The sequence below is a fragment of the Lampetra planeri genome, chromosome 34, assembly GCF_965212315.1.
Source record: "Lampetra planeri chromosome 34, kcLamPlan1.2.h2, whole genome shotgun sequence".
In the NCBI taxonomy this organism is placed as follows: domain Eukaryota; kingdom Metazoa; phylum Chordata; class Hyperoartia; order Petromyzontiformes; family Petromyzontidae; genus Lampetra; species Lampetra planeri.
In genome coordinates, this window is record NC_136140.1 from 2830598 (window position 1) to 2856738 (window position 26141).

General features: G+C 43.5%; 1 protein-coding gene across 3 annotated transcripts in view; it reads left to right on the top strand.

Annotated features, from left to right (window-relative positions):
* The first annotated feature begins 12267 nt into the window (after window positions 1-12267).
* Window positions 12268-26141, top strand: part of LOC144730027 (actin nucleation-promoting factor WASL-like) — a 31661-nt gene continuing 17787 nt past the window's right edge. Inside the window, exons 1-5 of one of the 3 annotated variants that reach the window (XM_078610492.1) lie at window positions 12268-12690; window positions 21104-21241; window positions 22120-22206; window positions 24792-24888; window positions 25887-25928. In XM_078610492.1, coding sequence (XP_078466618.1) covers window positions 12610-12690; window positions 21104-21241; window positions 22120-22206; window positions 24792-24888; window positions 25887-25928 — 445 coding nt within the window. In that variant the 5' untranslated portion in view covers window positions 12268-12609. Of the gene's footprint in view, window positions 12691-19263; window positions 19475-21103; window positions 21242-22119; window positions 22207-24791; window positions 24889-25886; window positions 25929-26141 lie in introns of those variants that run through there. The other 2 variants (XM_078610493.1, XM_078610494.1) reach the window with 2 other exon arrangements.

The following is a 26141-nucleotide window of genomic DNA, read 5'->3' on the forward strand; positions in this document are numbered from 1 at the left end:
ATGGTGATTCACTTCCTCATTTCACTCACGCACGCTCACTCGCCGTGGTCACAACCTCTCGTGGACGCCCGTGTGTGCGTGTCTCGTCTTTGTATAAAGTACTAGGGTATACGCCCGTGTGTGTCTGTCTCGTCTTTGTATAAAGTACTAGCAGGAAGTTTCCGGCTTTGCTCGGGAGGGAAAAATGTTTTTCAAAACTTGTCTTCTCTTAAAAAAACATTACATACATACAAAAATACTTCCGTTCCGTTTGTCCATTTGTCAACGAAATTATAAGAGCCTTTCAGAAGTCCCGAATCAAAAAGTAACGGTGTGTTAGAGCGAGACATTGGGGAGCGGTGGCGCAGTGGTGAGCGCGTTGCTTAGAAGCTGCTGACAAGTTCGATTCCCGCTCACGACCAATAACAGTCGCGAATGTTTGAACCGGTGGACTCAGCCTTAAAAAAAGCACTTGCCCCAACAGTCTGTTAAGGCTATAGGGGGAGAGATGGTGTGGGGGGTGTGCATTTCTGTCTTTAAAATACGTACCTGGAGTACTTGGCAAGATATGTGAACATCAGCACTGGGGAGACAGCTGTGTCCAGATGTAACGCTGGCTTTACCACCCACGCTATGTAGAGACTCAAACACATTCATCAATAACACTGAGTGGCCTTCAGGAAAACATGTAATAGGTGACATTTCAGGAAATAGCCCTGATTATTCACGGCACATTGCGAATAGGGTTGCCACCTCTGAGGTACAAACAACTGGGATATGTGAATTATAATATCTCACAATTGTGGTTGAGGGGAGAATCGCTTATAAATGCATCGTCTTGATTGGTGTATAATTATGCAACTGACAAAAAAAACTGACCTTTAATGTGTCCTGAGAATACTTACAGATATTCAAATGACAGCTGCATCAGAGGGGGTGTCCTAGCAAAAGCAGCAGAGGTGATAACTCTACTTGTGTGCTATCCCAGCTTAATAAGTAGTTTTTAACAGTGTGCACTCCCAGAGTACACTGCACTGTGCTCCCAGGAATTGTGGTTAGGGGCCGTCCATAAATGACGTCACGCGATTTTGTATGATTTTGGACCCCCCCCCCCTCGTCACACGGCGTCACAAAAAGTCAGACCCCCCCTAAAATATGACGTCACAAAGCTCTGCCCCCCCCCAAAAAAAAACATGTTTCAAATCGCTTTAAACTATTGTCATTGCAATGCGTATTTAATGTGCCGCTGCACTCTGATGTTGTAGGAGAAAACACTTATCAACAAGTATATTTAATTAAGTAGAACGTGTTGTTTATATTTATTTAAAATTGAGCATTTTGATGTGACGTCATATTTCTCAAACCCCCCCCCTCGTCACACATCGTTACAAATGTCTGACCCCCATCCCCACAGGTGCGTGACGTCATTTATGGACGGCCCCTTAGTTTCTCCAGCTGTGCATAATAACAGCAAGAACAGTCGTAGCTTTGTCTAAGTGTGCACGTCTGTCCGAAAGCTATCTCTTGTCGTGATGCTGCACACATGAGTCGGACGTGCGCGTCGCGAGGGATACAGGGAAGCGTTTGAATGTCTTCCTCCACGACGATGACCGAGGGAGAAGGGGAAGATCGTGAGCCTTGAACAGGGGTCACGAGTTGTCAGCACGGATCACCAGTGGGAGGGAACTCAAGGTTACTGGGGGTAGCAGAGGGGACACGGTTACGTTCCACACGGCGAAGGCTGTCACAACGGCACCTCCGATGAGCACGGTTTGGCTACGTATGGCGCGAAATAAGTGCAAGATACATTTAAGATACATGCAAAGTCCCCATTGTATTGAAGACAAATCAGTGCGGTGTTTAAACTTCAGCACTGGGGAGACGAGAGAGGTTACACGTTATGCTTGCTCAAACCATCCACTTGGAACATTTTTAAACAAATAAATGTGATGACATCAACACGTGGGGTGCAAATAATCCAGTTTTCTTTTTTTAGAGACTGCGGAGTCGATTTGTTAGGAGCATGCAGATTCGTTTATATTTTTTTTCTCTCGTGTTTTCTTTATTGTGCTGGGGGCGTCATGTCATGAGATGAACAGTCAGCTCGGAACTACCGCAGAGCAGTGACCCCCCCCAACCACGTTAGAGAACAGTCCGCAGCAGCAGATATCACATAACTCTTAGGTTTTTTCGGTGAAGTCACGTAGAAGGGAAATAATAAAATAATAAAAATAAAACATAATAAAATAATTCTCACGACGTTTCGGCCACAACGCAAGCAGCCGTCCTCAGGTGAAGAGCAGGTCTGTCGGAAAGACAGTGTCATTTAGACACTGTTTTTCCGACAGGTGAAGAACAGGTCTGTCGGAAAGACAGTGTCTGAATGACACTCTTTCCGACAGACCTGTTCTTCACCTGAGGACGGCTGCTTGCGTTGTGGCCGAAACGTTGTGAGAATTATTTAATAATGTTTTATTTTTATTATTTTATTATTTCCCTTCTACGTGACTTTACCAAAAGAACCAAGAAGATAAATAAAATAATAAAATAATATTTATATTGTTATTTCTATTATTATTATTATTTTATTTTTACCTACGTGACTTTACCGAAAAAACCTAAGAGTTTGAATCCTTGCAGTTACGAAAGCTTCAAATCTAGAATCACAGAACTCCTTCTGAAATCCCATCGAGTGACTTCATCCTACACCAGGGGGCAGCACGTCCCCAAGCTCTCTGATGCATGCGTCACAAGATAGCCCAAACCGGCATGTTTATAGTTCTAAAGAGATGGAATATAGACACATTAAATGCAAATCCGAATTAAATGTGATTCTTTTTCGTGCAGTCATTGGTCAGCAGGCTTAGACCATCACTTCACGACACTTGGTGAGACCTTGGTTTAATCGCGGATGGCTTCTCGCATTCAAAACCAGAAACTCAGCCGGTGTCGGTTTGAACCAACATATATATATGTTTCAAATTCAAGTTAATGCATAATGTACGTGCGCGAAAGTAAATAAAAAATATATACACATTAAGTGCACGTGCACCATGTGTCCAGGCGCCGAGGAGGAAATTGGCATATAAAAGCGTGGCTCTTAAATTGTTGTGCGGAATTGTTCCAACGGATTGTCACTGAAATTGACAGTTGAAGCATGGAAATGATTATTTTGGATGTAGGGGCTAACAAAGACAACCAATTTATCAGGAGATGTCGTTTGAAGTTAGACAGTCAAATTGCACCACCATGCAATAATACACTACACGGCTCAGCGGACCGTAGCTACACTGCGGGCTTCTTCAGCTCCATTATCCACATTGCTTAAGGGAGATAATTGACCGAATGCCATTTACTAACGTAGCTAATGCGTCTGCTTCAAACAATGTTTCGGGTGACCCTGGATGCGTTGTGCTTGACCTCCAGTCCAATGGTCCCCAACAGTTGTGAACACGAGGGCCACAGGCAAGCCACACCAAATGTTGGCACACCAACAACAACCATCAATTAAAAAAAAACATCAAATGAAAACGGCTCTAAAAGGCGCCATGCATTGTTAATTTTAAAAGGTATAACGATGATGAACTCGCTTATTCGTGACTCATTCACGAGGTCGCTGATACTCATACTCTTAGGTTTTTTCGGTAAAGTCACGCAGGTAAAAATAAACAAAAAAAATAGAAATAATAATAGAAATAAAATTATAAATCACGACGTTTCGGAGGCAACACAAGTCTCCGTCATCAGGTGGGACCGTCAAAGCTAGATTTACTGTATCAAGTGAGGTCGCTAATGTTGCTAGTTGTGCAATGGACAGTAAAATAAACGCATGGGCGTTTTGTGAAGCAAAACAATCCTCGTGTCTTGAAGCCGTTCCTCGGGCCGCTTCCCAACGGCCTTGCAGAGCCTCCATCAGCGAGTGACGTGCGGACCACGGGTTTGGAAAACCAGTGCTCGAAACGTTGACTTCGCAATGTGAAAGTGCACCCAGATATCACTCTGAGAGGGAGAGAGCGCGCATTGGACTATTCCACTTTGGGGGCTTCTGATGTCAACATTGCCCAAACGAAGGTGATATAATAATCGCGCATTGCCATGGAAGACAACGAACGCGTGTTCACACAGCCGCCTACGCATCTCCCTTCACTTGATTTTATGACATTTTTCGATCGCTAATCCTATGGAGAATAAGGCAGCCCTTTGATGTAGCGGCTTGGCTCGGGTTACATAGGGTGTCGCCTGCCCCCTGCTGTTTCTTTTATAAGTGTGTGGACCCATTTGGAACAACAATGCAATTACTATTTCAATACCGTACCTATATTGTACAACACAAAGCCTTTCAAACATTTGCATAAAATTGTACATTTGTATTGATATATGCATGCCGTTAATGTACACCTTCTGAGTTTGCACGTTTTCCGTTTTCACCATTCGGCTCAATATAATGACCATTTCGACTTGAATTCCATCTTTTAAAACGCACATGTATAATCGTGGTCTGCTGAGATGAGACGTTTAAGTATAATTACTCACTACAATTTGTCAGTCCTCTGCAGGACACAGGTCTAGCAACACTGTGTTGGAGGTGGGGGATGTTTAACTACTTCCCCTAGTCAGTACGGGTTGATGAAAGTAGGCCTGGGATCAGGTCAGGACACCACTTTCCTCTGATTCTACCCTTTACCCGTGGCAGAGAATCAAACTCGGGTCACCGGGTTCAGCATGCAACGAGTGAACCACTATGCTACTACTGTTCCATCTCATAAACATGCAGCTCAAATACCAAACACATGTTTAAAAAAAAATGAAAAAAAGAAACCTCTTGGCTTTTTTCGGTCGAGGGGCGGCAGGGGGATGGAAAACAAATGTAAAAGCATGGGAGTCGAGTTTGGCACTTGAACTACCGTGGGTTTGTTTATGGGGGTCTCTCTTTAATGGTGGGAACATGTGTGTGATGATGAAATACCTCTCACGAAGTCTCCCGTGCAATGCCATATGACGCAAGAGAACTTCCTTTATTCACAGATTTTTTTTTTTACAAAGTGCCTTGCGTACCTGTTTTCTTTTAAATGCACACGAAGATGCCCGACAACTCCCCGGCAATTCGATGCATTGTCCTCTCGTCTATAAAGTCTTCAACATTAAACAAATTAGTTGGCAATGCTGCTCCTGCTGCTGGGTTGGCATCGGCGCACAAGCAAAATTAACAACAATTAAAAACCAAACACGTCCTTTATTCTTCTTGGTTCTTTCGGTAAAGTCACGTAGAAGGGAAGTAATAAAATAATAAAAATAAAACATAATAAAACAATTCTCACGACGTTTCGGCCACAACGCAAGCAGCCGTCCTCAGGCGAAAAGACAAAGGTATATATAAAAAAAATCCACCTATTGGTGACGTTTTCGGCAATACGCCTTGCCTGTAGCACGTGACATGTGTTGTTGTGTTAAGTGCTCATTACACATTCGGTGGTGCTGTTTGTTGCTGGCTGCTTTGGCTCTGTGCTCAGCAAACTGTGATTCGAGTTCAGATTCAAATATTTGCTTCACGTCGTACGGTGGGCAAATGTAGCGGTCACAACTAGCTGCGGGGATCACATAGACCCACCACGGTGCGTACAACACACATGGGTAAAACACAACGATTTTGTTTTCAGATATGTGCAATGTTACGCATGTTCAGTGAGCTGAATGATCTACGCATCGTTACACCAACATCAACTAAGTCTATTGGGCCCCGCTTGTCCTGCATGATGCAAGCCTCTGGCTCAACCACCCCCCATGTAACCTCATGGCTGTTTCTTTGTATCAACATCAGCCACACGAAGAAGCCCATTCCAGTCCAGTGAGTGTGACCTGCATCCATAGTAAACGTGCAGCATCCAACTCCTGCTCAAGCTCCCTGCACGTGGAGACAAACGTTGGACATCATGATCCGCAAGCCACGGTGAAAAACCAGACACGCAACTTTAAATCGAAATTTAAATCGAAATTTTACGCATATTTACTTTTGCTGTTCCAGTACCCTGTGTCATTGTGCCTCACTTCTGTCCAGGAAGTTACCAGCAATAACCCCTTCTTCATTGCACGGACAATGTGTGTATGTGTGTGTGGACACATATATACGTGCTGTACTTGAAATAATTGGAAAATGATCTAATTTACGAGTCACAAAGGCACTTTGTGATGTTGTTCAGTTCTGAAATTTTCTTACTGGCATTACCCAAATTAACGCCGAGAACATCACACTCAGCTGCTGAGCTGTGGCCCCTCATTTCCTGCGTTGTCTCCGTGGTGGCGTCCACACGCGCACGTGCTAGTCATTACCTGTGACCGCCACAAACACAGCAGCAGTGTCTTCTTTCAGGGGATGCGAGTTTATCGCCATCCTGTGGGGATGCCAGGCTTCATGGCAAATGTTTAATGACACATAATAGCCATGCTATAGACCCCCCCCACCACCACCAGTAGCGAACACAAATACACATTCTCGAATCCCTCGTGAATCATTATAATCATTGTAATAATTATTATTTTGTAAATGCTGTGCGAGTGGCCGTGTAAATTTGCGTGGTGCTTTTAAACCGGAGCATCGAGTTCCACATTACTAGGATGCTTCACTCTGTTAAGTTGATTGGCCGTGGGTCGTTTGTGTACGGGGGGTGGTGGGGGGAATTCGCTTGTCCTAGTCACAGATGCCTTTACCCCAGGCTCGGCAGTTATAATCATGACTCAAATCCCTCATGGGGCATTTACTATCCCACGACTGCAGGGGGCCAACGGGTTGTGTGTGATGCTCAGTTATTATTTTTTGTTTTTCTGGCAGCCTCAAAACTCGAAGAAGCACACCGTGCTCCACTCCTTTAGAGTACACATTTAATGCAACGTAAATTACAGATCGATTTTCACATCTGCGAATGCTTCAACCAGTAAACACATTTAAAGAAAACAACTTTAAAACGTCGATTCAAAAGTAAAAGTTAAAAATGTGATTTCGTTTAAGCTGCCTGATGCTTTTAGCAAGTTTCAGTAGATATGTTCTGGAACGTTGCATAGCATTATGTAACACTCTTGAAGGATATACTTTGTGCTATAAAAACGGTGCAAACACAAAATGTACAAATCTATTTATTCGTGATTATTTAGTGCTGGACACTTTTTTTAACACAAACTCGTGATACTAATGCTTTAATGTTATTAATATTTTAATATTGACAGAAATCAGTGATTTGGCACAAACACTGATTTTGTGAGAGACAATTACTCAAAGTATATTTAGATACATTCTGAGTTTCTGTTTATCTCTAAGCACACTGGATCTTTACAAGTTTATTAGAATGACCTATGCCACTGTGATTAGGTTTGTTTTCGATGCAAACTTTGCAGGGTAAACTTTCAAAAACCTTAATAGGATAATGTAAAACAAATCTGTAAAATTACACTAAAACGACACTTAAAACCAAGATTGTGCATTGTTTCTTATACTTTATATATTTTTGTAGAATTACGAGTAAAACGACAGTTATTTTTTTAATCTCTTTTCTACGATTCAACTGTGCTGCTGGACAAGCCCCGCGATGTTCATGGAGGAATCTTCACCGATAACAAAGACAACAACCCACCTCCGATTAGCACGGTTGGCGACGTACGGTGCGAAAGAAGTTCAACTGTACGTACATATTCTCAGGTTTTTTCGGTAAAGTCACGTAGGTAAAAACATTAAAATTAATGAAAGTAAAATAAAACAAAACAAAATAAAAATTCACGACCATCGTGCTTAGTGACCTTGATGCAGCTAATTCGGCTGTGACGGTCCCACCTGATGACGGAGACTTGTGTTGCCTCCGAAACGTCGTGAATTTTATTTTGTTTTATTTTACTTTCATTAATTTTAATGTTTTTACCTACGTGACTTTACCGAAAAAACCTGAGAATATGAATCATTGCAGTCACGAAAGCTTCAAATCTAGAATTGTACGTACATACTTAACAGCATGTTAGTGCGAGTGCTGTCAGCGAGCACCTATGAACGTTGGCACAGCACACGAGTGGGTGGTGGGTGGCCAGCACCACACCAGACAACCCACCAACATGTGTTTAACAGAGCACACACTGCTGATGAGACTCACGAAGTCAAAACTCATCCAGGGTACGTCTGCTTCAGTAACTTTTGCTTTTAAACATCCGTGCATGGGTCACTAAGCACGATGGACTTAAATTATATTGAAGAGGATTTTAAGAAACGTGTTCTCCGTTTTATCTGCTGTGCCCATAGATCAAATTGAAATGGTGACCTCTGGATCGCAAGTCCAGTGTTCTAACCATTACACTATGGCAGAATTATCCCGATCTAAACATCGAATTTGTCTCACATGTACTGAATGGTTCTATATACAATTGTACTAGCATCTCATCTCCACCATTAGAGAGGGCAGGGATAGAGTAAAGCGTCTCTCTAAACATAGTGCTTAAATAGACAGTTAGCTAACCCGTCGACAATAAATGGGAGGCGTGGATGCCTACACTCATCCCATCACAAGAAATCCAGTAATAGACTCAGCACAGTGTGTCCATTTTAAAGTTTTGTACACAGAGGCACTGACAGAACAAGGAACTTGTTTAGAGTTTCATACCAACTCTAATGGCAGGGACGTGCGGTCAGGGGAGGCAGGGGAGGCAGAGCCTCACCCGTCATACTCCAATGAAAATAGCTGTTACGAAAAGTAAAAAAAAAAGAATAATCAAATAAAATAACTATAAGATTTTTCCACTGATCTGTGTTATAAATGTCATACAGGAAGAGACGAGAGGTGAGGCAGCGACGAGCTCAGCCTCCCCTCGGATTGCGCAACCCCTCAGTAACTGGATGGAGCGCGGGCAATAAGCGCGTGCCTGTTACTATCTCAGTATGTCACCAATGTAATGCTTGTAGACCCCTTTATTTCATGTCCTCGCCTTCCATACTCCAGGTAACTAATTCCACGTATGTGTATACAGATATTTAGGCTCGCTGGTCTCGTAATGAAACTGTAATAAAAAATCACCAGGGGAGGCAGCTATCACATCTGCCTCACTGAGGGGTACGTGTCTAACACGCCCCCCTCAGTGAAGACACGCCCCCTCAGTATGTGAATCTGGCTCTGACAGGACCCAGTGCCTCCCCAGCCATTGACCTCACCACACATCACTGTCTAATGGGACCCTATACCTGGCCGCTGTTGATTGTGAGCCCCAATGTTGTTGCCGAGACATGCAAAGGCCAACAACTTCGGTCACTGGGCACGTTCCCATCCCCTCGCTGTGTCTGCCCTTCCCCCCTCTTGTATCGGACCCGTGACTCACCCAACCGCAGTCCTCTGTGGAGTTCTCAACGTGGGCAATCTGTACAATCCCATCGGACGGTAAACAATGCACCAAGCAAAGGTCACCCTTGCCTATAGAAAATCAGCAGCAGATAGTGGCGAATCTGATACGCAGGCAATGAAGCAAGCGATTAATACAATCATTCGCTTGCGGCATGACATTAATTTTGGGCTAGGCGCTGTTGGCGAGCACCTATTAAGACCAACACGACACATTAGGGCCAGTTCAGTGGTAATGTTTACACATCTCACCAGGCACTCATTTGAGACTGAGTCGACCTAGGGGAGGCTCAGGATCGGTTCATGTATTTGTCACAGGTGTTGGCCACGAGCGGGAATCGACGAACTCTGGTCGCCGGGTGCGTAGCGCAGTTTTTAGCGTAGTGCTCTAAACACTACGATTCCGTTCAAAACGGCTTAATATGAAACAAACGTACACATGCACACATCCAATTTAACGAAGCCACAGATCCCCTGTAGACTCTAGGGCAGTGGTTCTTCTTAACCTGGAGTGCACGCATCCCTGGGGGAGTTCGAGATGCCCTTTTTGGGGGTGCGAGACATGGCCACGTTTTTTTTAGAAGGAAAATTATGGAAACACAGATTGAGTACGGGCACGTAAGTAACAACTACTTTGTCTCATCAAACCTATGTATGCAGCAAAGGTTAAGAACCACTTCTTTAGGGATAGGAGTTGCTGTTGAGTACTTGGTATGGTGGTGAGGGCAGTACCACTTGGTGTGTATGGCCAGGAATCAAATCCAGGCTGCTGGGATGGCAGTATAGCGTCACTGCTCTCCTTGATGTTACACGTATGAAGGTTCATGACATGTTCATGCTGCATACATGTCTCCTTCTTCCAATGTAGCGGTATACTGAAGTGAAAAATTGACACACCGTGTAAAGTTGACGACTGCATTTATTCTGGTGGGATGAGTGTAGGCATCCCAGCTTCCTCTTCAATGTGGGGCAATTGATTCAAATGTCAATTCAAACACTATGTTTGGGGAAAGTCTATACTTTATCCCTAACAAATCTAAAAAAAGACATGTTCGTATATGTACATTACGGAATCATTCAGCCCATATTAGAAATTGTAGGTGTTTAAATATGACGAACCATGTAAGGAAATAAGTAAAGACATTAAACAAATTATCTTACTGTCAATATTTTTGTAAACGTTAGACGTACCAAAACTGCAGTCAAACAGATTAGTTAAATAATTAGTACATTTTTCGATGGGACCATTTACACCATAACAAATTGGTATCTTCTTCTTGGTTCTTTCGGTAAAGTCACGTAGAATGGAAATAATAAAATAATCAGAGAGCAGGTCTGCACTCCACCTGAGGACGGCTGCTTGCGTTGTGGCCGAAACGTCGTGAGAATTATTTTATTATGTTTTATGTTTATTATTTTATTATTTCCATTCTACGTGACTTTACCAAAAGAACCAAGAAGATGAATCCCTGCAGTCACGAAAGCTGTAAATCGAAAAATTGGTATCTCACAAATTAGTGGAAGTATGTGCTGGAGGCAAATGCAAATCGCCTAAGTTATCATAACATCTTGGATTATATGGCCATTGTTAATACACATCTGGATGTGAATATAGTATGGAAGTACATACATTAATATCTCACTCAATGCATACAGTATATGTCAACTATTTTATAACCAGATATTATCAACCTGAGCACCTTCGTTGAGAATATTTCCGTGGTATATTGTGGAAAAAATGTTTTCCTATAGCCAGCTTGTTCAGGTGCTTGGTTCACCTCTAAATCTTGCAAACCGTAATTGATTTCCCTCTGATGCTCGTGAATAATTGATTGATTGATCTGTTGGAGAAGGCGGATTGTGTTTTTTAATTCTTCAAATCAGATCAGCTTTTAAACAGAAGAACGTTTGTGGCATCATTCCATGATCAAGGTTTGCCATTTCTGATTTAGTTTTAGTTCAAAAACATAAAAAATATACTAGGAATACGTGGCCAACATTTCAACCACGTAGTTCAAAACTGCTGCGTTTGGGTGAATGAACACTGGGTGATCTAACGCACGCCACCTAACCTAATGGTCACTTAAGCCTCGCTGATATTAATGTCGTGGCGTTGTAAAGGTACCGTGTCACTCTCATCACGAGGTCCAATTGTAGGACGTAGTATAAATAAACATGAAGTGAAACAGCAGCCAATACGGAAGGTGGGCGCACAGGAGACATCACACTGATGAAGCAATCACCAGTCACGCCACGTGAACCATAACCTCAAACGCCACCGTGGTGGCATGGACACATTTCACTTCACGAAAGTCAAAATATCCAGTTATGAACCCACCAAAATTATACTCTTTTGTTTCTGCAAGTCTTTTTTTAACCTGTGGAGTGGTGGCAGAGCGGTTAGCGCCCTGCGCAATGAGGCAAGACAACTTGCGTTTGATTCCCAGTCATAGCGAACGTCGCTGTAGTGGCGAATGATATCTGAATCGTTAACCAGCACCCACCGGCATGAGGAGCTTAGGGTCGAATAACCCCCATGCCAGACAAAGTGTGCGGAGGACCTTTCTCCAACAGAGACTGACAAAAAGGGCTGTAAAATTACTATAACTTTTAGTTGTTGTTGTTGTTGTGTCAAATGGACGATAATTCTAGATTTGAAGCTTTCGTGACTGCAAGGATTCATACTCTTAGTTCTTTCTGTAAAGTCACGTAGGTAAAAAATGAAATAAAAATTAATTTTAATTTCATTTTTTACCTACGTGACTTTACCGAAAGAACTAAGAGTATAGAAATGGACAATACCTTTATCAACGCCCCATGCATTTCATGCGTGCGCACGAGTTAGTGTGTCCGCAAATATACAGTGCGCGTGTTTCTCACTACCCCCGATTTTCCCTGCTCAACACCGGGAAGGGGAAACAGTCGACTCAGACGGTTAGCAGGAAGTTTGTGAAGGACCTCGGAACCGCGCTGCTGCTGCTGCCGCTGCTGCTGCTTTGGGGCTGTTTTTTTGGTTGCTGTGCCCGCTTGAAGGCTCTGGCAAAGGGTGTGAAGCGATCAAGCCACGGGCAGAGCGAGGGTGCGGCTGTTGGCGTGACACTTGCACCTGCTCATTGCCCATTCAGAATGCTCCGAGGCGTACGTTGAAGCCCCAAAATATTTGTAGTCCTAGCAAACATAGTGTTCAATTTGAGTCCTTAAAGCTCAATTTTTATTTTTTAGATGAAAACGTTGATATCCGGTTGACAAACAAACCCAAAAAACAACGATGAACCAGAATATCCCGTCGACGCTTTTATCGCTGCAAGAGAACGAGGCTGTGTTTGCAATGTTGGGAAGAAAATGTTTGGTAAGATCTCATTTTAATACGTTATTCCTGTGTGCGTACTACATGTATGTGCATGAAAATGTGGTGAACTTGTCGTTGCGGCTATACATGTAAACAAACGTGCTTTTAAATCGTGCTTGTGACAGAGTTGGCTTGACATGTGTATACGTGTTGAAAAAAAATAATTCCCTGAGCATGAGCGATATCTTGAAATAGTGCGCGTACTGTTAGAACTTCAAGGGCAGCCGTGCGCTTGTGTAACGATTTCATGTCAACCAGGAGTCCAGGGCTTGATGTGTGTAACGGTACGGACCTTTGCCAATCCACTGCTGGATGAAGGGCATCCTCGCCTTGCGGGTTGGTACGGGGGGGGTGGGTTATTTGACCGTAGGCCGTGCTGGTCAGTGGAGATTGGTGAAGGTGGGGTGGGATGCGTGGGACGTCGGTGTGAAAGCATTGAAGCACAGTCCAACGAAGTGTTTTTTGCTGCACAGTCAGAATTTCGCAGCACATCCACCTTGCGCCGAAGCCTATGTCACCTGTTATGGATGCTGGTAACCCATCCGGTGCACTATGCAGACTCAACACTTGCTATGCTGATGAGATCAACCAAGACCGAATCACCCAAGAGTTGGATACAGCATGTACTTTAGAGTGCATATCTAAACCAACTAATGTATTAACCATAATAGAGGTGTGTGTGTCGTTACACCCGCCACCACCCCATACAGCCAATTCGTTAGGTTTGTCACGTAAACAATTAGTTACTATTTCAGCACACCCGTGTGTTGAGGAGTAAACCCAAAACATTTACAATTCGAGAACAATATTTCGCCGGTAATTACAGCCAGCTTCATCGGGCGATAGCCGAAATTTATATTTACGCGATCTAACCTCCCAAAAAACCTCAATTATGGATAACATTGGATGCGAAAGCCTACGTGTTAAACTAATGTATATATTGTTTTGAAAATGTCACTTAAACGAGCAAATGGACGGCGCTCATTTATATCTGTCGCCATAGACCAGTGGTGTAAACTCCACAGTACCATGGCAGAGCCCAGACTATCCCCAGGATAACTGATATATAGCACAACAAATGTATACTGATACAGCAGTGTGTTTCCAACGAAAAGCATTGCGCCATCATAAACTGTCAAAAAGGGGCTTTCGACTGAGACGGATACATTTGCCATTGTTTTAACCTCATACATAACTCGTGTCATAACGAAGCTGGGCAACCATCAGCATGCTCTCCGATGAACAAAACGAAACGCCGATGATACTCTGACCTGCAGTCTGTCAGCGAGCGAACAAGCAATGGGTTTGCTGTCATTGTTTTTTTTCTATGAAAAGCTGTATGCGTGGGACGCGTGGCTGTTGCGAGGCATTGCCCCACGAGGCAGCGCCCCACAAGGCATCAACGCTCGGCAGGAAAGAGCGGGGTTCGCGTTGCGGTCTCTGCATCTTGCGCGTCGTCGGCAGGTGCTTCCGGTCGCTTTGTGGAAGATAACGGCGCGCGGAATGAATGTTGCGTGCAACCTGCGGCGATGCACCGTTTGACGTCGTAGAGAGAAAGCACTGAGCTGCCGAGGGGCGGGGAAGGGTAAAGCGGTTGAGTGGAGGCTGACAACTCGGTGGATGACGTTTGTTCTGCATAGAGTACAAGTCAAATGTGGAAATTCCTACACTGCAATTAGTTACATTTTGATTTAAAGCTTTCGTGACTGCAGGGATTCATATTCTTGGTTCTTTCGGTAAAGTCACGAAGAAGGGAAACAATAAAATATTTTTTATAAATATTATTGTTTTATATTTTTATTATTTTGTTGTTTCCCTTCTATGTCACATTACCGAAAGAATCAAGAATATACAATTAGTTACTGTGCATTAATAGGATTTGTGCTTTTAACCCCAAAATAATTATGCTCATTGGAGATATACCAATGGATAGTTATATTGCATTTACTGTACGGTCTCGCTTTTGCTTTGAACCGGGGGCTCCATATTTTATACAAAGTGCTCTTCCAAATAGCATCTAGTAATACAGCGGCATTTGTTTAACAGGCCCAACTCCGCTGATGAGACCCAGAAGGTCTAAACCAGTCCAGAGTTTGCCTGCTTCTCCCTCATGCTGCTGGATAATATCAGTCTGGAAAGCTGATGGATTAAGACATTTAAAACATCTCTCTGTCGAGATACAGAATGGAGTTCTGCTTATATTTGCAATTTTCTCATTACCAGGTAAGGGCCCCAATTTTAAGAGTAAATAATTACAGCAAAATAGCATGTTCCATTGCATCAAACATGAAATGGCCACAGGGAAATTTGTAATAAGAATGACACAATTGAGAAGAAATGTTAACTAATGAGTCGGAATATTATACATATAATAAGTACCTTTTTGTGGAACGTCATCTGTGGACAACTGAATCTGGACCGCCAATAGACATACGTGCTAATTTGAGCAGAGATACGCCTTGATTCTGACGATAAAATTGTGTTCCTAAGCAGCTGGACAGATTGTAACGATTAAAAGTTCGAAAGGTCTCAGTATAATTAGGAATGGACCTCAACATGCTCTGATAATATATGATGCGTTGTCTTTGAAACTGATTGGTCCACGCCAGTTTCAAAGGCAATGCATATATTAATGATCAGAGCATGTTGTTGTTGTTGTTTGCATGTTCACCACAAGTACGTGTGGTCAATGCAGACACGATTCCTTTAAAAATGATTCTGTTTGGTGTTTTAACATCTTAACACCCGTTTTATTGCCAGAAAGGGTAAAACCCATTGTTATATTTTGATACTGGTAAGAAAGGTCACACATGAATATCTTATGGAAGCCTTGTTCGTAAGCAAGGGCGTTCGCAAGTCGGGGCAGAGCCTGCATGCTTAACGGTGAAAACCCGTCTTCCGTGGTTTAGAGAACACACGTAAGTTTAACCGGGATGGTAAGTGTCACTTCAGACGCTGTCTTTCCGACAGACCTGTTCTTCACCTGAGGACGGCTGCTTGCGTTGTGGCCGAAACGTCGTGAGAATTGTATTTTATGATATTTTATTTTTATTATTTTATTATTTCCCTTCTACGTGACTTTACCGAAAGAACCAAGAATATGTCACATTGCCATTCAAATAAATGTATCCATGGCGTGGCATCGGGATCGCCAGTGCCACCCAGCTGTACAGTAGTTCAGTTTAAAGGGGGTGGCTGCTAAGAACCCCATGCAAATGACTGTAACCATGAGACGCCACAATTCTATCCTTGCAAATGTTTTTCACTGGGCCAGCCATCTGCACCGCTTGATAAAGAAAAGCCACCGAAACGGCCAAGGGGGAGTAGTAACTTCCGCGTTCACGTTATCTCTTCCTCCGATCACGAGTGTAACAGCATGCACTGGCTAAAGTGCAACTTCAGCTCAACAAAGTAGAAAAAAACTGCGTATTACAAAACAACCTTTCGTGGTGTAATATTAGGTTGACTTTAAGTAAACAGCATCGCTTTCTTTTTGCTTTGCGAGAGGTCCTCAAATTTTGAAATCAATCGTCCAGTGGTCAGTTTGGTGCCGTGACAATTTCACAACGTGGACAAAATGACAGCTTTAATTAGCGTCACATTTTAAGCTTTTGCTTGTCATTATCCAGAGCACTAGACGAGAGTTTAAGATGTATGTTTTACCTTCGTGAAATAACCTTTCGTTATATTGTACGAGCAACGTACATGTTTGTGTAGTTTGGCGGTTATTTGAGGATACTTCACCATGCTGGTCAAGGCAGGTTGATGAAGACAAGAAACATAGACGCGGGAGTGTAGAAGTACAGTACAACAATTGACTTTGAGACTAATCACACCTCTTTCAAAAAATATGTGCATGAAAAAATGAGAGATTTAACAGCTTTTTTATATACATTATGAAGGTTTTTTTTGGCTTAGATCGTGTAAATATGAATGTGTCGTTAAACTCGACGCGTTCCAATTAGTTACTACTTCAGCACACCGGTGGGTTGGAGAGTAAACCCACAACATTTACAATTCGAGTCCGACGTTTCGCTGGCGATTACAACCCCCAAAAATATCTAAACGAAAAAAACCCCTTTATTATGGATAATATTGGTCGCGAAAGCCTACGTGTTTAACTAAAAATGTCATATATCACAGTAAATATAGTAGGGTGGCATAAGAGGCCTACGTGGGGTGAAAGGCCCGTTTTTGTCCTGGTGCTCAAGTGTAGCTGCCTGTTTCTCAAACCACCGCTGGAAAAGGGGCCTCCACTGGAAGGAGCTCTAGAGGGTAATTGGTCTACTCCTCCACACTGTACAGACGTGTATGGAGAGACAGGAGTACCCACATTTTACCCCACCGCACGCGAGCTGTTGATCGGCGGACTGCGGCAGCATCTCTTTCATTTATAGTGAAGCGCAAACGGTGAATGTAAAACTGTCTCAAAGCCATTTAAGGGTGTAATTTGATATTTTTTTTTATCAACCATGCCACTATAATTAATAAGAGCCAAGAAGGTGAAAGAAACAAGCTGGTAGGAAGTTAATTAGAAGCCGAATAATTATTTATGTGTTCGATCTGTGTGCCAGAATTAAAATGAGCCAAATACCCAGGTATTCATAGCATTACATTTTTTTTTTCGTGGAGCCACATCAATTATTTAATGATATCACACGAGGTTTTAATATCTAATACGATATGGGACTCCCAGAGAATACGCATTTCATCTTTGGCGCATTTTAACAGAATTGTCTTAAGGATGTGAAACTCAGGAGCAAAATATTGAAACCCAGTTGTAATTCAGTTTTTACTTTTTTTTACTAAGACAATTGTTACGGTGAGTGTGTCAGGGGCCGAATGCCCATAAAGGCTTTGGAGTGGTTCCCACAAGCCCAGTGAACAAGAGAATGGCCTCAGGTCATGTATGTATGCTGAACTTCTTTCGCACCGTACGTAGACAACCGTGCTGATGTGACATCATCTGATGGGACTGTTAGGGCAGAGGTATTGTGTGTCTCTGCTGTGCAGCAGCGGCTGCAGCGAGATCTGGCGAAGGGCATACAATGTTGGCGATGTGCGATGGTATCAATGGCCATCGTGAGATCGTGACTAAGAAGTAGTTAATGATGCGTTTTTTCTCTCCACCCCCCCCCCCGTCATTGGGTTTTCCAATGACTGTTTCTGACATCGTCCTCCCCGCCTCTGTCCGCACAGCAGAATTAATGAGTGCACCACAGGCAGGGTACAGTGCGGGTACTCCCTTGAGAAGTAGCTTATTCGCTCAACGGGATTTACCTTGGAAATGAACGTCTGCGGCCATCTGGAACGCTCTCCGTTCCGATATTAGGAAGCCACAGGAGCTATGCACTTTCAAATCTAGATTAAAAACTAATTTCTTTAGAACTGCTTTTCGTGTCTCGTCCTTCCCTCGCACCTCCGATGAACACGGTTGGCTTCCGATGGTGCAAAAGAAGTTCAACATACATACATGCAGACTTTTCATTCTTCTCATCCCACCTCGTGCAATACGTTTGTGGGCCAGGTCGCTTCTGAAGAATACGTTAATATCTCAGTGAGCTTTACCTGGAAGCGCGCCATGATAATGTGCAATGGAACACGCTTTTTGATGGCGTCGTCGCCCATGTCAAACATCGAATGCCACCTGGTCGGCGAGTCCTGGTGCGTCGGCTCCTTGCTGGCGAGCTTGGCGATCTCGGCCTCGCAGCGGTACGACTGCCGGACGACCTTGCTGCACCTGATATTGACGAGCGCCTTGCACAGTTCGGCATTTGTTGAATTGATTAGTTTTAGAACTTGGACGACGCCGATCTGGACGGCATGATCCATGCAGCAAATATGGTGGCAAGCCCGCAACTGCTCATATCCGGCGTCCACGTTGACCAGGGCGAACAATGTCTTGACAGCACTGTTCGCATCGGAGCCATTGTCGCTGGTGACAGCGAGCAGCTTGGTCGAGATATTGTGCCCGAGGCTTTGGAGGTGCTCAAACAGAGCGGCCCCAATGCACTTGCCGACACCCCTTCCGGACTGCACATCGAGGATCGCAGCATGGATTTCGACGCACCAGATTTGGTGTCGATCCAGTGCACCGTGACCATCCAAAATCCTCTCAGGTTGCTGTTCGACCACCCGTCGATGGCGAGCGAGATGGCGACGTCCAGGTTGGAGAAGAACGCCCCGACGATGGGCAGCATGATGGCGTGATGCTCGACAATCCTGCGAATTATGGTGCGGGTCGATGGGCCCTCGTATCCCTGCGTCAATGTGTTGACCAAGGTCTTGAACTTGTCGCTGCCGGCGGCTCGCAAAGAGATCCCACATTGGATAACAAAATCAACTACCGCGTTCTAAAACTTTACCAGGAGGCGTGCGGGATTGCTGGCCGGCTCAGCGTTTGCTGTATTAGGCGGCTCGCCGACGCCGACATCCCGACCTCGCTATGTGGGGCGAGCACGTTGTGCTTCTTGAGGTGGGCTTTCCACCCCGACGCGTTCGTGTGGGTAGAAAACCACTTGCGGCAGTGCACGCACTGCCTCTTCCCTTGCTGTGCATTGGGATCACCCTCCATCCAATCGTGTGTGTGCTCCCACGGGAACGCATACCACTGCCTCTTATGATTGCTGTTCGCAGCAACCCCAAAAATGCCGTTGCTGGCATCATCGACCTCGTCCTCTATTACCTCAAGAACGTGGACCGTCTCCATCTGGTCCGACATTAATTATCGCAATTTAAAATGGAGGCCACGGACTGCGCCACGGAGCTTATAGCGGTAAACAAGGTACTGTATTTACCGGGTAATTCTTCTGAGCTACCTTTACCCTACCCTTTACCTTACCCCTTGGCATGTCGAAACCTTTACCCTTTACCTTTACCCTTTTACCCGGTAAAAAATGTAATTTACCTTAACTTGCTGAGGCCTACCCTTTGGCCACCAGTGGCGTCCGCGAATGATTGCAGGGCTTTACCTATTGTGGTTTTGTGTTTTGTTTTAACCAGGCAGTACAATAGGACGTGGATCTACGTGCTTTATAAATGCAGCTGTTTCTCAAGATGCTGAGCAAAAAATGTGGGGCGTGCATCATGAGGTTGAAAAAAGGTGTTTTTTATAGTTTGTAAAGCAAAGAGATATACAATTAGAGGTGCAATCAATGAATTTAATATATACAGGGCAAGTAAATAAATAAAGCCTCTACTTTGTTGTTCACTCTACACTAAATGGAATCCATACTCTTTGTTTTTTTCGGTAAAGTCACGTAAAATAAAATTGTATTTTATTTCTAACTAAATAAAATTCAATTTAATTTTATTTCTAACTACGTGACTTTACCGAAAGAACCAAAGAGTATGGATTCCTGCAGTCTCGACAGCTTCAAATCAAGACGAAATGGAATGTAGTTAAACTAAATAAAATGTAGGTGTAAATGTCCTGCGAGGAAAATCGGCATCTATTCGAGCAAAATATCCAAGGTTAATTGTTAAAGTCGTCGCGACGAATAAAACAACGCACATACAATTACTGGGAAGCAAGATTACGTTTCTGCGGCTGGCTATCGATGTTCATGGGGGAAAAAAACAAAGGTGGCAGCGATAGGTACAGAAGCAAATACGCCAACGAGCGGTTTAAATCCTTATCAGTGCCTTCGTTGACAGGGGAGGGTTCATTTTAAGGTCACTGTAATTTTCAAGATATCAGACTCTACAGAGACATTTTGTGTTAATAGAAGTAATAATTTTAAGCCTTTATAATTATCCTCATTTTTAACCATGCAGCACTTTTTTTTTTATCTATTCCACATTTATTAAAGAGAATACAAAGACAATGTACTGAGAGAAGAAATACGGCAACATCAGCCGAACGGAAATGTCTCGCAGATAATCACTGGACGACACGAAGCTTGCGTCTCATTGTGTCGTGTACAAGTCCAAACTCTGCGAGTTCAAATGTGCATGTACATAGCCATCCATGCTAATTGGAGGTAGGTGCAGGGCAAGGACAACATACCAAAACGCAATTTTTATTATTTTATTATTTCCCTTCGACGTGACTTTACCGAAATAACCAATAATGCTAAAAAGCAGTTTTAGATAATTGATTTTTCAAACTATATTATTTAAAAGCACATATCTCCAGTTGCTTCCTAATATCGGAAGGAAGAGCGTTCCAGACGGCCGCAGAAGCGCATCTAAAAGCGCACGCGATTCGGTGACCGTCTTTGACTTTAGTGCCTATGGTGTGGTTGTGTGTGCGCGCGTCTGCACATTATTTTGCTTTATGTCTATGTGTGTGTGTGTGTACCTACGTTGGTGTACTTGTGTGTTTGTGTGTGTGTACTTGTGTGTGTGTGTACTTGTGTGTGTGTGTGTACTTACGTGTGTGTACTTGTGTGTGTGTGTGTGCCTGAGCCAGACTCTGGCATCAGCCGTCGTTCAGGTGCACGTGGCATCGGGAGATGGGCGACGGTGGACCAAACGCTGCGTAGGGGTGGCCTGCCTGGTCAAAGACAATCCCCAGCGCTCCTACTTCATCCGCGTCTACAACCTCAAGGTGCAGTGCCCGACTCCTGTCGCGTCAGCCCACGTGACTCCCCACTTGCATGTCCGCACGTTGAACTCCTTCCTGCATCGTACGTGGCCGACCGTGCTCGTAGGAGGTGCGGGGAAAGGACAACGAATATGAATGTACTTCTTCTTGGTTCTTTCGGTGAAGTCACATAGAAGGGAAATAATAAAATAATAAAAATTAAACATAATAAATTACAATTCTCATGACGTTTCGGCCACAACGCAAGCAGCCGTCCTCAGGTGAAGAACAGGTATGTCGTAAAGACAGCGTCTGCATGAGAGTGTCCCATTCAGACGCTGTCTTTCCGACAGACCTGATCTTCACCTGAGGACGGCTGCTTGCGTTGTGGCCGAAACGTCGTGAGAATTGTATTTTATTGTTTTATTTTTATCATTTTATTATTTCCCTTCTACGTGACTTAACCGAAAGAACCAAGAAGATTAATCCCTGCAGTCACGAAAGCTTTAAATCGAAAAAAAAAATTTTACTTGCTCCATCGACCCGGGGATAGAGTGTTGCCCCCTCGCGCGCGTGTGTTTTCTCCGGGTGCTCTGGTTATCTCTCACGGGTATTCGCTCGTTAATCAGCTGATAACACCTCGATATGTCGAGGGCAACAGAGCTTTGGGGGGTGGGGGATTGGGGGGGGGGAACTCGCTCACCATGTGGCTGTTTTTTTTCCCCCGCTCGTCTCCGTGATCCTCACACCTCTTGAGTGGTTCTCTCTCTTCAAGAGGGAGTGCATCTCAGAAACGCACAACACTGATGAATGCAACAATCGCGGCAAAAATAACCACCCCCCCCCCCACCGGAGGCCCTGCGATGATACAATGCGCCTCTAAATGTATTTATTTTCCACAGGAAGGCAAGCTGGTTTGGGAGCAAGAGCTGTACAGCCAATTCAAGTACAACGTGCAGAGAACGCATTTCCACACCTTCGAGGCAGATGTAAGTCCGAAGCGCAGCTTCAATGTGACTCCCATGTATGCTACCTGCTTTTTTAAAGAAAGATGCGGTAAACAGATCAAAGAGCTATCATAATGCAGCTACACACCGAGGGTGCAAGGCAAAGGCACGGCCTTGCAATTGCTTGCTCAAGATCCTCTGCTAGATGCACGACCAGAGAACCTCCCTCAAGGCTGTCTTCGCCTTCTCTTCCACCCTGGTCAGATATCTGGTAAAATGTGTTCGTATGTAGTACACATGTTGAACTTAATTCGTACCGCACGGAGCCAACCGCGCTCATCGGAGGTGCAGCAGAAGGGCAAGTGTGGATTGTGCTACTTGAGATGCAGAACGACAAACACGCGTTGGCTCTTCCCGAGGGACTAATCACCGGGCACGGCGGCACACACTCACTTCCGCCAACCGCCTCACTCGGATTGCCGTGCTTTGAGTTTCTCATTTTATTCTAGAATGTGCTTTTTGTCTAATTTTTACCCGCGTTTGTATTTTTACCCTCGTTTGTATTGTTTCCTCTTTTATTGTCTTACTTGTACAGTTTAGTTTGCGCCAGACCCCTAAATGCAAACATTACAATACATCCTGTGGATCGATCATTTGCATACGAATATTAAACAACCATTTGCTGTGTGCATAAATTGATGCGCGTCTCATTGGCGAGGGGAGATGGGGCGCCGATGCAGTACTGCTCCAAACGTGACGTCCTGAGTTTGACTTCCAGCCACAGTTATTTGTAGTATTTATAGCGAGTGATTTCTGAACCGGTGCTATTTTGGAGAAGTATGGTAGAAGAACTCCGACAACCAGCATGGCGTGAGAGAAGCAGTGAATGAATTAATATAACGTAAAATATGTATAGTTATTATTTAATTAACTCTGGGGAGTTTTTAAAAAAGGTTATGCCTTTGCAGTAGTGTGGTCACATTTCTTTTGGAGAAAGTATTGCAGTTATGAAGTATGCCAAGTGAAGGAGTTTATGAAACTACATTGCTGCAATGCAAGGTGGCTGAATGGCTCAGGAGTCATAGCACTCAGGGTTTGGCACTGCTAAGATTCTAGGTTTCAGTTCACATTTTGGCATTTGAAGATTAAATCAGGTCCTTAATTAGATCTTTGTTTCAATCAAGCCACCAACAACTTCACAACAAAATCATTATATACAACAAAAAACATGTTCTACTTAATTGGGTTTGTTGCAGCTGGATAAATTTAACATTAAATGTATATTTATTTGTTCTGTCATACTCTGGGAAATAGGCATTTATAAAATTATTGTCCAACTGGCTTGTAACTTTTTGGCCACTTCACCACCCCTCCTGCGACGGTTCTCCAAAAATCCGGCGAAATATTGTTATTGTGGTCTGAGGTATGGAGACTTAAATCATTTATTAATTTAGGTATTTTATCTGCGATGATTTTTTCTTGTTCTGTGCATATATTTATCGTTATTTATTTATCTTCCTTTGCTAAGTCGTGGGGTTTTGTTTTTGTATTATCTGTGTACACAACTCGATAATTGTCGTGCAGCATTGTGGGATGCAATTGCATGAATGACGCTATATAAAATGAAACTGTTACTATTAAGTTCGATTCAGTGATGAATATTTTTTTGCAGGGCATATAAAATGTGTGCCCCAAGTGTAAATAAAGAGATCGCGTGAATTGATGTAGTGCTGCAACGTTATCCTCCAGAGCCATACTCTGCCGCACGGCGATGCGCTGCTAGCTGCAGAATTGTGAACGGATTTAGTTTGACTCACGATATGATGCCAGTAGCACTGCTGGGATATAATATGGGTGGAAAACGCTAAATATGCAATTCATTTTGCATATCGAAAGTGTCGAAATGTCACTCAATCTCAAGCCACTGTATCAGAATAAAGGGGGGCATGCGCATGGAGAGATGAAGGATTTTATTTTTCTTACAGGATGGAGCGAGGGATAGAGTGCTACAGGGCAGGACGGGAAATCGGGCAGCAGTCTCATAAAGGTTACATTGGGAACACTTTCGCAGAGAAGGGATCGTAATAGGCAGAGGAGAGGATGACAGTCTTAAGCCTGGATTTTGAACGGAGGGATGTTGTCATCCCACAACGCAAGCAGCCGTCCTCAAGCGAAGAACAGAGCTGCAGAGGATGGCTGCTTGCGTTGTGGCCGAAACGTCGTGAGAATTTGTATTATGTTTTATTTTTATTATTTTATTATTTCCCTTCTACGTGACTTTACCGAAAGAACCAAAAATATCAATCCCTGCAGTCACAAAAGCTTAAAATTGGCGTTGTTATGTTATCCCTCTATTCTGGCTTGGTTTCCTCCAGGTTATCTGATTCCCTCCCTTCACTCTAAATAAACACATACCATGCAACTGGAATGGGTCAAATATCCCAAAGCTGAAAAAGTATCTGCGAATTACTCAACTAAGATCACATATAATTATACCGACTAACCTATAGTGACACTGGGGGCATGAACGTCCTGAAAAAAGGTGTCTTCAGGCCCAGTAAGGCCTTTCGTTGGGCAAACGGAAGTAAACACAATAATAACTGTGCCCTGTGCACATTGTGGCGCAGGATTGTCAAGCGGGACTGAGCTTTGCCAGCGATGAAGAGGCGAGGTTGTTCCAAGAGGCCATAACGGAGAAGCTCCAGCGTAGGCATCAAAGGAAAGGTAATGAGTGTTTAATGGAAGCACTGAGTACGCATGCAAGACGAGTTTGTGTCCGATTGCAGGTGGCACAAGTGTGCGCATTCTCACATTCTCGAATGCGTTGGCAGTCTCTGAGAGATCCCTGGTGAATTTAATATTTAGAAAAGTCTCATTACAGCTTATCAGGAGCGTCAAACATCTGGATGTTTTGTCAGTTATATTTTAATTAGTGTTTTGTACGTAGGGCAAAATAAATATTTGAAAACAATATGAAGGGATAACACTCATAGGTCTGCACTGATTCGTCAGCAACCCATTTGCTTTATTGCCGCACCCTGACCAATCCGTAGCCAAGTGGATTCGGGAGTTCATCACTTGACATTATCCATCAACTGTTGCCTCCACACTGCCGGATTACAGGCGTGGGCCACCTCAGAGAGAGTATAGTGCTACTTAGAAACGAAGAAGGAGATGATGATTGTGAAGACAATGTTGAATATTATGATGGGGATGATAGCGATTATCACGTCGATGGGGATGGTGAAAATGAAAATAATGATAGAGACAATGATTTGAACGATGATAAATAATGATGCGGATGATGATGAAGATTATGCCAGTGATAACGATGGCACGGTTGCTGCAGCTTAAACGAATGAGAGTCTGTGACATTTTTAAACTCTGTTTTCATTTAGTCCCTCGTTATACCCATGTGTATAATGTATACGAGAGTTGTAACAACGTATCCCCTGGTGATTCATTACATTTTCTCGATACAGGGTCGCAATTATTATTTTTAAATCAACATTGGTGAATGTAGCGGCCACCAGCGGCTGCAGAACTCACGTGGACCCATTACGTACAATAAAAAAGAATCGAAAATCGTTATTACACAAGTGATTCGATGCATGTGTTGTGGAGCTTAAGCATTATTATTATTAATCTTTCATTTGCACCCGATATATTCTGTATTTGCTGTTTACGTGTGGCAATTGTCTATGTTTTGTTCACTTTATCAGACAGAAAAAACATAGAATTGCCTCCTATCCCTGGTCAAAATGGTGAGTCCACAACCCTAAAGCACATTTATTGTCAAGTACTGTACACTCCAATGCCAACATTGTATGACCAGGACTGCACTTGTTGATAATAAATAACCTCAGTCAAAATTAGCAATCAAACTCTATACAGAATATATTATCATATATATGCACTGTAACAGCTTATATTTTCATTTGCAGGGCATGTTTGCGAATAACTCAGTCAAAGTGTCA